The sequence below is a fragment of the Bombus pyrosoma genome, linkage group LG2 (assembly GCF_014825855.1).
Source record: "Bombus pyrosoma isolate SC7728 linkage group LG2, ASM1482585v1, whole genome shotgun sequence".
NCBI classification, from domain to species: domain Eukaryota; kingdom Metazoa; phylum Arthropoda; class Insecta; order Hymenoptera; family Apidae; genus Bombus; species Bombus pyrosoma.
In genome coordinates, this window is record NC_057771.1 from 6284321 (window position 1) to 6296665 (window position 12345).

Consider the following 12345-nt stretch of genomic DNA (forward strand, 5'->3'; position numbering starts at 1 on the left):
GTTTGATGAACAAATGTTTAAAAATCTACCAAAATTTATTCTAAATTAAATCATCTTCATGTTACGATTTACAGAGAAATTGACATTTATTACGAGAATAGTGTTATATTTAATATAATACGAACAATTGTTATTATCGAGACATTGGCTATCTATATCAGCGTATTGTCAATGGTATATTATTTATAAAAGTGCTTTTAAGAGATTCGTACCGTGTCCGATATATAAAGTTATCACCCAATTAAACGATAAACGGATAACTGTAAAAACATGTTACCGGTATTTAAAAATATTTAAAAACTTCATACGGTAAAAAGTACCCGCTGCATATCTCTATATTCCGCGATCAACGCGTGCAGTAGTAAAATGGCTGCCGAGAAACGTCAATACATTTTATATCAATAACAGCTTACTTTTGTAAATAATCGTGGTAAGGAGGATCGCAATAAAACGGATGCCGTTCAATTAATGCTATTAGTTTCTTTTTCATAATCGTGTGTATGAAGGAGTGCATGTGAACCGAAAATGGCAGAATTTGTGCGAGGAGGTCCAAGCGTGTCCAACAGTGCTAAGGTACTTACGGGTATTATTCATCATAGATTATTCATCCGTCATCGTATTATCGCTGAAAATACCAATAGTTAAATAAGAAGAAATAAATTGTAATTGTATGTTTGAAAATCTCTAATAGCTTGCAGAGTATTGCAAGTTTTCATAGATTAATGATTATTTTTTAAATTTTTCGACGGGAAGGTGCTTACGGTATTATTTATAGACAATGTTTTCGATAAGTATCTGCACGTATTAAAGGAAGATATAAAAATCCATAGATATGGGGGGAATTATAAGTAAATATTTGCACATGATATTTATGCCTTGTTGACAGAAATATATGCTATGTTTAGTGTAGTGTGATGTGTAATGTGACACTATAATAGAAACAAAGATATTGTCGTACTATTAAGCTATGATTATTATGAAGAATAATTATTAAATATTCGTATTATAGAATTGATAAAAGGAAAGGAATGCTTGTAAGTTTTTGCATGAAATATTTAATATTTATTTATATATAATTATGTTTTTAGATGGATCATAATAGCAAAGGAGGTTCTCCTAGCACTGGTAGCGAAGATGGTGGACAAAATGAATCAATGAACGCAGAAAATGAATTTGATCCATTTCTTGAAAATATACCAGATGATATTCAAGACACTGAAGAGCCCGATAGTGCTAATGCAACGCTATTAACAGCTCCACCAGAGAATCAGTAAGATTTAATATTTAATAAAAGATTTTAATTTCTAATGAAAACATTGTTTCTTAAATTATGTTTAAGATACAAAGAATAGAGAGTTTAATACACGAATAATTTGCAGATGGTATCACGGTAGATTAGATAGATTTACTGCGGAAGAAAGACTGTGGGATGCAAGTAAAATGGGTAGTTACTTAGTACGTGAAAGCGATAGGAAGCCTGGAAGTTATGTATTGTCCTATCTGGGCAGAACTGGCATTAATCATTTTAGAATTACAGCTGTGTGTGGAGATTATTATATTGGTATGGTAAACATGTAAATGAAATGAATAATTACAATTGTAACTGATTTGTAAAATAATATGTATCTTGTTATAGGAGGCAGACAGTTCAATAGCTTGTCAGACCTTGTCGCGTATTATACTCATTGCTCTGATCTTCTAAAGAGAGAAAGACTTATACATCCTACTCCACCTCCTGAACCAGTGAACGATAAGAAACGAATAGTCGCAATACTGCCATATACAAAAATGCCTGACACAGATGAGTTAAGCTTCCAAAAGGGTGACATATTTTTTGTGCATAATGATATGGGAGATGGTTGGTTATGGGTTACTGCGCATAGAACTGGTGAACAGGGCTTGATTTTTCGCGAATTAGTGGAGGATTTGGATGACTCCATTGATCCCAATACTGTATTTTCCTGGTTTCATCCTAATGTCACTAAAAGCGAAGCTGTTGACATGTTGGTGAAGGCAGGACCTGGTAGTTTCTTGGTAAGTTATACAGCTTCTTATGAATATTTAATGTTTAAAAATAATAATTCTTTATCTCACGCTATCCAGGTCAGGCCTTCAGACAATAGCCCTGGTGATTATTCCCTCTTCTTTCATATAAACAATCAAATTCAAAGATTTAGAATTGAAAAGAAAGGTGTACGTTATCTTATGGGTGGTAGAACTTTTGAATGTCTTGATGCTGTTATAAACAGGTATGTCTGTTGTAAACCTTTAGGATTTTGAGATTCTTAGATTATTACGAAAATGTTGTTTCTAGATATCGGAAAGAACAAATAGTTGAGGGTCACACTTTAGTTCAGGCAATGGTGACTGAGCCTGATGGTAGTGTAAGAGTCAACAGAGAGGTGCAACACGCGGAAAAGATATATGCAACTCTCAGAGAATGTCGTGAACAATCTGGAGCAAAGAAAAATAAAGGGATAAAAATGCAAGGATATCTAGAAAAAAAATCAGAGAAGAATAAAAAGTGGAAAGCATTGTATTTTGTACTTTTAGTAGATGCAACTGATACTCATTTGTATTTATATGACAATCCAAAAAGAACCAAACCTAAAGGTCTTATCGACTTAAGCTGTGCTTATTTATACCAGGTAGATCGAGTTTTATAATTAGAATAAATTTCATTTTTCTACATGATCGTGTCAGTTCTCAGACTGTCTTATCTTTGAAGTATATATGTTCTATGTATGTAATTGTACTAACATTAACAGCAAATCACCTTAAAAATTATATATTATGTAAGAGTTATAATAACTAGATTGTTGTTAAAGTTCATTTCTGAGATGTAGTTTTTTTAGGTTCACGAAAGCGTCTTCGATAGACCTCATTGCTTTCAATTAGTCGAACGTGCTTTACCATGTTTGGCCACGATAACATATTTGGCTGCTCCAAATTCAGAGAATGCTTTAGACTGGATTAATGCCTTGAAACCATTATGTGTATCACAACTTACTCGTGCTCCAAAGGTTGCTCGTCTCCGTGAATTGCGTTCATTACATTTGCATATTTTAGACGCTCATAGACTTCCATATAAGCTAGTACCGAATCCATTCATCATAGTGGCTCTAAATAATGTAAAAGTCGCCCGCACAAAAGTTAAGACTGGGTTGCATCCAATTTGGGATGAAGAATTCATTTTAGAGTATGTATATGATCTGCCCTTTTAAATATTTATATGTTTGAATGACATTTACCATAAATTATTCTACAGGGATGTACCGCCGGATGTTATGTCATTTTCTTTAACATTGTACAATAAAGGAAAACGCAGCAAAGATACGGAAGTTGCAGAATTGACAGTTGAATTGGCGAGCTTGACGAATGGGGAAGAAATGGACGAATGGTATCCGTTGTCAGGACTTACCCCGATCGGTGAATGGGGTGTACTTCGTCTACGAATAAGGTAGAGATATAGTAAAAATATTTATCAATTGTTTGTGCGTACGTTTTATGTATTTGTTACATTGCAGGTATCGACACGATTTAGCGATGCCTCCTGAGGAATATAGCCCATTACAACAGCTATTATTGGATCCAGAATTGCATGTTGTTAGGGCATTAGCAGATGTGTGTCACTTGGATAGAGTACCATTGGCAAACAGTTTACTTAGAATATTTAGGTATAAACAAAAATGTACAATGTATTAAATATTTCGCTTCCCATTTAATGGGTAACATTATAATTTAAAATGTATATCTTTAGGCATGAAAGAAAAGAAGCAGACCTCCTGAGATCATTAAACCAAGCAGAAGTATGTTCACCTATATTTATACTTCTAAAAAAAAAAGAAAAAAAAAAAAAGGTGTCTTTCTTATCAAAGATGTTTTATTTAGGTGGACAAGGAAGATGAAACGCCAACACTTTTTAGAGCTGCTAGCCTTACGACTACTTTGATGGATTTATATATGAAATCTGTGTGCACCTCTTTTTTGAAAGCCGCACTACGCGACACCATAGTGAAATTGATCGAAAGTAAACAGAGCTGTGAATTAAATCCAACAAAAATGGATTCTCCCGAGGATGCTTGCAGTAATGCCGAATTTTTACTACAGGTATATATATGTATATATAAATAAATGTAGTTTAATATAATATTACAATATAAATATAAATTATCCCAAGTGATCGTGAAATTTGCAATCAATATTATTTTAGGTTTTAGATGAAGTGACGTTAAGCATTTTTACAAGTCCTGATGCGTGTCCAAGGACCTTGAGATATATTTGTGGATGTTTGCAAAGAGCAGTTGTTGCCAAATGGCCACATGAAAGACTAGTCAGAACGCGAGTAGTCAGTGGATTTATATTTTTACGTCTACTTTGCCCTGCCATATTGAATCCTAGGTCATTTAATTTAATTGCTGAACCACCACCTCCAGCTGCTGCAAGGTAGGGTAGGTCTATATTAAACGTAAGAAATTTTATAACTGAATAAATTGCTCTTTAATTCTCATTAAATAATATTGCAGATCGCTTGTGATGGTTGCAAAATGTTTACAAAATCTGGCTAATTTGGTAGAATTTGGTGGAAAAGAACCATACATGGAGGTAGTTAATCCGTTTATTCTTAAAAACAAAGAGAGAATGGTTGTTTTCCTGGATCAGTTATCTGTAAGTATGCATTTAAATGTTGCATAATACGTAAGTAAACATGAATTTAAAATAATTTGAGTTTATATTGTAGAATGTAACCGAAAAGCCAGAATCTGAAGGTGCAGATCCAAGAAATAGGAGTTGCGTTTCAGATACAGCAAGAGATTTGGCAACCCTGCATCATATTTGTGTTTCTCATTTAAAAGAACTTCAAGTTCTATCGAAAACCCAGGTATGTTTTATGATTTATATGTTTAGACGCTTTAGACGCTTACGATCATATCAATATTCATTTGTAAATGAACAATGCTTCCTTTTTCCAGCCAACAATAAAGCAATTAGTGACCGTGACTGAAATGTTAAGCAAACATAAACAAAAATACATGGAAATGATACGGTAGTGCTAAAGCCATCCGCCATGAATAATGCCAAACGTAACAAAACAATTCATAAGATTTGTCGACAGATACATGGTAGTATTTAATAATTACTCATAAGTGGTTTAAGTAAACGTACAGACTGATGTGCCATATATATATATGTATACATACACACATCCAAACACACGTTCATTCATACATATACATGTATATGTATATATATATATATTACTGTATACACACAAGCCTATATTTACCATTTCGTATGTAATTAGAAGATAGCTTTTACGTATAGTAAACAGTACCATGACAGTGATATAGTTACATACAAAATCATATAGGCGTATAACGATTTTATATTTACTTAGGTGCTCGAAAATAAATGCAAATTAAACCAAAAATATTGTGTTCTACATGTAGTTTCCCAATTTCTTAAAATAAATGCTATCTTGATCAATTTTCTAATAATTAATGGTAATTGAAGCAGGTTAAGAAACTATATTTCTTATTACGTATAAATGATTTTTTATTAATTTTAATTATTTTATAAACTAATTATTACATTTGTATCGTTGCAATAGTTTTACCATGCCATTAAATGACGAATATTGTGTTAAATTTAAGACCCTAATCAGTTAATACAAAAATTCTTAGAAAATCTGTTAACAAAAATATATATTAAATATCAAGTTAAAAAACTAAGATGTATATCCACAATGACATTGACACATTAAAATGTGTTTTAACATTCGATTAATGTATAAATGGTGGTATTATGTTACGATTATGAAGTATATGTTTTTGAATAAGGCTATTTTAAATAATGGGTGAAATATATCGAACCATTATAAATTTATTTTCTGCCCTAACTTTAAAAGTGAATATCATACCGAATCCGTGAACATTGGAGTTCAATCATACTCTTTTACGTTTACGTTCCTATCCACCGATATATGCGGTCTATTGAATTAGTACGCTTTAGTGTATGTATTAAATAAGAAAGAAACATTGCTTTTTATAATTTGTACTTATTGTGTATACTTATATGATATTTTTTCATATGTTTTGAATAAAAGAATAAAAAAATATTAAACAGTGTTACGCGTTTAATGTTTCCCAATACGCGTGAGCATCAAAGTTGACACTAAACATGCTACATATGATAAAGACGCATGAATTTTGATTTAGAAATTTAATTTTTCAATATTAGTACCATTTGATTTGAATAACATTATTCGATATATATATACACATCGTAAGAATAAAATTGATCAAACAACGATTTGTCGATTGCTCTTTCAATGTTATAAAACCAAACAGCATAGATGACTTATAATAATTAATATTTAACGACAATCATTCAAGATAGAATGAATATAAAGAACACGTTTTGTACAAAGTTTTATTACGAATTTGAACTACATAATAACACCTATGCTGTGCAATTTTATATATTCATATCTTCGACATTTCAAAAAGCTAGTATTACAAATTTGCGCGTTTACATACATATAAGAATATTTGCAAATTGTACTATTTAAATCATTCAGGAAAGTATTTAACCCTTGATTGTTCAAAATTCAGTTAGACCCGAGACACGATCGTACAAGCATGATCTTAAATATTCCATTAAATATTTCGATATAGATTTTATAGAAAAAATGGATCCTTTATGTTATACATGCATGTCTCGTTGAAATCTGATGGCATTATTGTCTGAACAAATATTAAAGTTCATGATTACAATAAAAGTTTACAATTGATATTTATAATGCCTTAAAATTATACGTTTCTCATAATACAATCGTGACTAAGATAACATGAAAATGATAAGATGAAGAGATAAAAAGATGTGGCAAAATGCGATATCTCATTAGTATTACATACAGGAGATAATAGACATTCAAATATCAATGGAAACTTTCATTCTGGTTTGCAATATAATCCCTAAAAAAAATTATAGTTTTTATAGGTTTTTTTTTTTATTATACATGGAAACAACAATGATCGATAAAAATGACGCTTATATTTATACAATAAACAGAATAACTTCATATCTACCAATCATTCCCTACTGCAAACGTATAAAAACATTGCTATAGAAATTAATAACTTATCCTGTTAGTTTCTACATATATAAGAAATCTCAAGTGTACCTTTTTAATTGCACTAAAAAAAAAAAAAAAGAAAACGTCAACTATATACTATTATTAAAATAGTAAATAGGCGTTTTTGTGAAAATTGTATACTTAATTACAATAATATCTAACTAGCATGGCATGCTTAAAATTACTTCATCACAGCACAAAATGAGTTATCCACATTTTAGTTTTTTGAGTTTTATGGCTTGTATCTTTTTATTTAGGAAAATGTAATCTTTTATTATGCACACTAAAACGAAAAAAAATACGCAATAAAAACATATTTATTTAATAAGTTAAAAAATTATAAACTAACTGAATAAAATATATAAAATGGAATTTGTTAAATTTAACGAATGACATATTTTTTTCATCTACAATACTAATAGAATTCTTTGATTAGATAATACTTTTTCCATGTCTAATATAATAAAAGTGGATGGCCTAGAAAATATTTCCTTTGATACTGACTATTCTACGCAATCAAGGGTTAAAATTTTTCTGCTAATGGAATATTAAGAGTTATATGGCAGACTGTTGAACAAATAATGTATTTTATGAAATTTATCTTCAAGAGTAAAAATGTATGCGATATAATACAATACTATTATATATATTTTGTTCTTTATCCCTCCCAATGTATAGAAAAAATTGTGCCTGTAATTTATTACAATATTCTATAGAGGAAGCTGCAAAAATGTGCGTAAAGTGAACATAATCTAATGTTTTTTACGTTCTATTTCCATATTAACGTACCAAATGAGAGAATTAACATTATTCAGTGATTTAAAGCAAACAGCACCGATGTTTCCTACGGCTTGAGTTACCTGTCTTCATCCGTTTCTTTTTTTCTTTACCTCTATGTTCTTTATCTTTCCGTATTTCTCTCACCTATAATTTATTAGTAGCAACCCAATAAAAGCATAGATATAGTATAAATTTTTGTTTATTATATTTGTTTGCTGTATTTATCACAAATAATGTTTCTTTCCATTTTGCTTGTAAAATATGTAATTAATCATGTAACATTACTTACCAAGGTATAAAAAGCATCATCTACTCCCATTCTAGTCTTAGCTGAAGTTTCAACAAAAGGCACACCATACTGACGGGCAACTTCTCTTGCTTGTGTCATATTCACTGCCCAAGATTGCTGAAGATCACATTTATTCCCTACCAACACCATTGGTACTTCTTCTGCATCTTTAACTCTTTTTATTTGTTCCCTATACGTTCCTATATCCTATAACATTAAACATGCGCTAGCATTTTTTTCATAATTTTCACAAAAAAAGAAACATAACAATTTTAAGAAAGCAGATCAACATACTTCGAAACTTTTAGCCGAATTTACAGCAAAGACTAATAAAAATCCTTCTCCAGTCCTCATATACTGGTCTCTCATTGCACTGTATTCTTCTTGACCAGCTGTATCTAATATGTCTAAAAGGCATGTCTCTCCATCTATAACTACCTGTAGGTTACAAAATATTTTATATAAATATATTCTCAGATAATTATTTCCATTGCTTATAATAGACACTTACTTGTTTTCTATAAGAGTCTTCTATAGTAGGATCATATTCGTCTACAAAATGATTTTGTATTAGTTGGATTGTAAGCGCAGATTTGCCAACACCTCCAGCTCCCACAACTACAAGCTTATACTCTGTCATTATGTAATTTCTATTCCAATGAAGGTTGAAGCTTTTAACTTAAAGCTGCAATCTCTTTTCCTCTACAAAATAAAAGTTTGCCTTTAAATCAACCGCATAACGAGTGCAAAACAAAGTGCATAGCCAATTAAACAAACGAAATACTAAATGTGGGGTTAACAAGTATTAATTTTTAGCAGAAGATGCAAACTACTTCTTACAACAGACATAAAAGAAAAGTTCGTATATTTTCAGGAATTTCGCGCGGTGATTCTTTGTTGAGTCATTCATCAGCATCGTTTTGATAGATTAATTCTCTGACTAGATCGTTACGAGTAATACGTACTTTGTGAGCAATAATTTTGTGCCAAGTTTGTATGCACTCTAGCACGATCGTTCCTCAAATCATCTATATTTTTAATTCGCCGATCAATATCGTAAGTTCGAGGGTAATGCACTTAACTTAAGTGACTTAATAACTTAAAAACAGAATGAGTGTGTCAAACAAGCACACCCATAACAATATCATAGACATGTGAGTGGATGTGTAACTGATGTCCAAACACAATTGTAATACATTCTACACACACACTGAATACATTTTTTTCGAATGTAATTTAATTAGAGGAGAAAGTGTTTAACAATTTTTGCTTTAAATTCTTCGAATTATTGATGCTTAACGGGAGGTGTGTTTTCAAGTAAACATCGGATAAACGAGTAATATTATCGATGTGAAAATGAACATTGTTCAAGTACAAAATCTCTTCCGTTTGCAATCATACCCTTACCAAAGTTTAAAAATTCATTTCAGGAACATGCACCGGCTTAAAACCACTCTTTTCCAACTTTGACTATTACGAATTAGTCACTGGAGAAACCATCTGGAAAGAAGCATCAGTGATGCCAATACATAAAGATATAATGTCATATCTGTAGGGTGTGGATCAAGGGATAATCAAACTTTTATTATATCGAGAAAGATAAAGAGTTCAATCATTCGCATTAGATTCTAGTTTTTGTTACGAATATGCTATCAAATGTAAAATTTGTGTTCAACGAACTCGATTTTGAGAAAGGAAGTACGATCGGCTTCCTTACAAAGGAGACTCGACAGAAAAATTAAAGTTTCTCCTTCGCCCAATCAAACAATAGCTGTAGACTTGCGATTCTGCCTTGTGCGTTCTCCATTTAGTCGCTTCGAAAAGCAGGGTGGATGAATTTATTGAAAAGTTTTAATGGTTCCAAACACGAAACCTGAATTGAAATATTTTAGTGATCTTATTCTTTTCGGAGTGTCTTAAATTAGTTTAGTCAAATGCCACGTAATAATTGGTTTTATAATTCTTGTAACTCTTAGTCGCAAACATAGTTTTATAATGGACCATTTGAATTTTAGAAGTCGCTATTGTTGCGCTTGATTTGCGAAAGTAAACCGTGTAAAATGATAACGATCAGTTGATCAACCTGTATTATTATGGCAATTTGTAAAAATTGCGCATCAAAAATGGATGAGATATTATGTATTGTGACAATTTTACAGTGTAACTGCGAACTGAATGAAAGAAACATATGCTACTTATCGTTCGTAGGTAACCTTAGAGATAAAGTACACAAATTTTTAATTCAAATTCAAATTTTCGAATTCAAATTCAAATTTATATTCCACTATTGAAAAACCTTGTTTTAAATTTTCACAATTTTGTATTGTTATATTATTTGAAATTGTATCATATTATACATACATATTATATAGATAATATAGCCACAGTTATATAATATTATTATAATATTTGCCGCAATACTTGACTTTTCCAAATAATCGTTTATTCGTGTACGTGGATATGTCTTATGTCGAGCAAGAAACAAAACAGTACAAATTTTTTGCGGCTATTTGATCCAAGGTTGCCATATTTTGTTAATCGAGGAAGTTTTCACGGCGTACAATATTTCGAATTTGCGCGCGGCTTCAATCAAACGAGAAACCATTCTGTTCCAACCAATAGGGAAGCAGCTAGGCGACGCTACGGCGCGAGACACCACTCTGCTGTCGAAAATCGAGACGTCAAGAGGTATCACGCTTTTTGAAGTCATTTTTACTACGAACTACCTGATAGTATTCTTCGTGCAATTCTATCTTTGTTTACAATCTAGCATTAGGTTTGTTTCATTATCACGTATTTATTTAATCATTTGTCGAATACTATTCTAAAGAAACTGTATAATTCCTATCGTACATTTTTGTGTTTGGATTTCGTCGATCTTTTATTTGACATTCAATACTATTAATAGTTTGTATCGTTACGAGTTTTTGAGACAGAATTTTAATTCAGCTATTACTTTATTTTAATACAATTAGTTTTAATCCCATATATTTATTTTAAATGTTTGGTTTCCTTTTCTACAGATCATTGACTGATTGCAATAATGGCTTCGAGAGAATGGGGGTTTGCAGTATACACGTTACGAACGATGAATTGTTAATTTGATCATTTTGAATACAGATTTGACAACGCTCGATTTATTACAACAAAGGCAGACGTAAGTACTCGTTTATATTAGTTTTTTATTGGACCATGAGCAACAAGTACATACTTAAAGAATACGCGATATATATGCTACACAGACATAAATTATTCATATACAAATAGTCTATATGTAATACAATTAAATTATAAAATATAAATTATTTCAAATTTGAATAAAGCTTGGTCAGATCACTAAGGTGAAAATAAAAACGATTACATAAATCATTCTATTAGGTCGAATATACCTATTAGGTACACTATTTGTGTTTTACACAATTAATCTATTTTTATAATCATCTTTGCTATGATCTTTTATGATTATCTACATATATAAATTCAATTTATATACAATAATTTATGTCTTTAAATTTAAATTTAATCTCAAATAATTATGTACGCAATTTAAATAATATTATCTGCAGCACTTAAAAATTTTATTCTCAATTATAACTTCAGTGGTTGGATTAAATATATTACATCCGTTGCATTCGCTTAAAACGCTTTACATGAAATCCTATAAAATACCGGTGCCAACGAAGAAGTACAGGAATAATAATAATAATTCGTTGTTTCATATCGTATCTTATCCGAAGTGCAAGTAAAATAGATTTTCCGTGATCTATACTTATCTCCTAAGGATATGGAAGGAACTATCAGTCGATAACTTAGTTCCCACTTTGCTCGTTACGTTATACCTGGATAAATATCTTTTATCCTTTTTACCGCGATATGGTGTTAACACGATGGTTAACTAAATGTAATAGCTTTTGACTGTGTTAATATTTGTGTTCGAAAATTATATTTCAGAAGTTTAGTGTACGCAAATATTCCATTAAATTATCTCGTATATCTTTGGAAATTCTATCAAAGAAAAACTAACATAACGGTATTATTACGTGTTAATAAAGCGAAGCTTTCCTCGAATTCCTGGGTTGGAGGTAATAAACTTTAACACGGAACGTAATAGCGTAAATGTTCTGGTTGAAACATTTTG

At 30.9% G+C, this 12345-nt stretch overlaps 2 protein-coding genes and 2 long non-coding RNA genes across 8 annotated transcripts in view; 3 read left to right on the forward strand and 1 right to left on the reverse strand.

Moving 5' to 3' along the window:
* Positions 1-168: 168 nt before the first annotated feature.
* LOC122577684 (ras GTPase-activating protein 1) lies at positions 169-5431 on the forward strand. Of its 2 annotated transcripts, XM_043749156.1 has the most exons (15): positions 170-573; positions 1089-1270; positions 1380-1561; positions 1637-2034; positions 2104-2249; positions 2315-2648; positions 2856-3199; positions 3269-3460; positions 3528-3677; positions 3761-3809; positions 3892-4110; positions 4214-4446; positions 4527-4668; positions 4742-4882; positions 4974-5431. In XM_043749156.1, the coding sequence occupies exons 1-15, from the start codon at positions 526-528 to the stop codon at positions 5049-5051; spliced, it is 2838 nt and encodes a 945-aa protein (XP_043605091.1). In that variant the 5' UTR covers positions 170-525; the 3' UTR covers positions 5052-5431. The 2 variants fall into 2 exon arrangements, with proteins under 2 accessions (XP_043605092.1, XP_043605091.1); XM_043749157.1 differs by lacking the exons at positions 4742-4882; positions 4974-5431 and having other exon boundaries at positions 169-573; positions 4214-4451; positions 4527-4667.
* LOC122577688 (ras-like protein 1) lies at positions 605-9732 on the reverse strand. Of its 4 annotated transcripts, none has more exons than XM_043749169.1 (5): positions 9615-9732; positions 8719-8909; positions 8502-8645; positions 8208-8414; positions 605-625 (listed from the first exon to the last, which is right to left on the reverse strand). In XM_043749169.1, exons 2-5 carry the CDS (start codon positions 8845-8847, stop codon positions 620-622), a joined length of 486 nt encoding a protein of 161 aa, XP_043605104.1. In that variant the 5' UTR covers positions 8848-8909; positions 9615-9732; the 3' UTR covers positions 605-619. The 4 variants fall into 4 exon arrangements, with proteins under 4 accessions (XP_043605104.1, XP_043605101.1, XP_043605102.1 ...); XM_043749166.1 differs by lacking the exon at positions 605-625 and adding an exon at positions 7766-8062 and having other exon boundaries at positions 9615-9730; XM_043749167.1 differs by lacking the exons at positions 605-625; positions 9615-9732 and adding exons at positions 7766-8062; positions 9173-9581.
* On the forward strand, positions 8917-9307 carry LOC122577694. Its single transcript, XR_006320406.1, has 2 exons — positions 8917-8996; positions 9082-9307. It is a non-coding gene; the product is annotated as an uncharacterized LOC122577694 (long non-coding RNA).
* A 130-nt stretch (positions 9733-9862) lies between the features above and the next one.
* LOC122577691 overlaps positions 9863-12345 on the forward strand; it is a 71462-nt gene continuing 68979 nt past the window's right edge. The window contains exons 1-2 of the long non-coding RNA XR_006320404.1: positions 9863-10895; positions 11231-11364. This is a non-coding gene — a long non-coding RNA (uncharacterized LOC122577691). The remainder of the gene's footprint in view (positions 10896-11230; positions 11365-12345) is intronic.

Coding starts and splice junctions, on each gene's coding strand:
- LOC122577684 (XM_043749156.1), top strand. CDS start 526: ATGGCAGAATTTGTGCGAGGAGGTCCAAGCGTGTCCAACAGTGCTAAG. Junction 3,678..3,760: donor AGTTTACTTAGAATATTTAG/GTATAAACAAAA, acceptor GTATATCTTTAG/GCATGAAAGAAAAGAAGCAG. Junction 4,883..4,973: donor AAGTTCTATCGAAAACCCAG/GTATGTTTTATG, acceptor TCCTTTTTCCAG/CCAACAATAAAGCAATTAGT.
- LOC122577688 (XM_043749166.1), bottom strand. CDS start 8,847: ATGACAGAGTATAAGCTTGTAGTTGTGGGAGCTGGAGGTGTTGGCAAA. Junction 8,646..8,718: donor AAGACTCTTATAGAAAACAA/GTAAGTGTCTAT, acceptor TGTAACCTACAG/GTAGTTATAGATGGAGAGAC. Junction 8,415..8,501: donor ATTCGGCTAAAAGTTTCGAA/GTATGTTGATCT, acceptor TTAATGTTATAG/GATATAGGAACGTATAGGGA.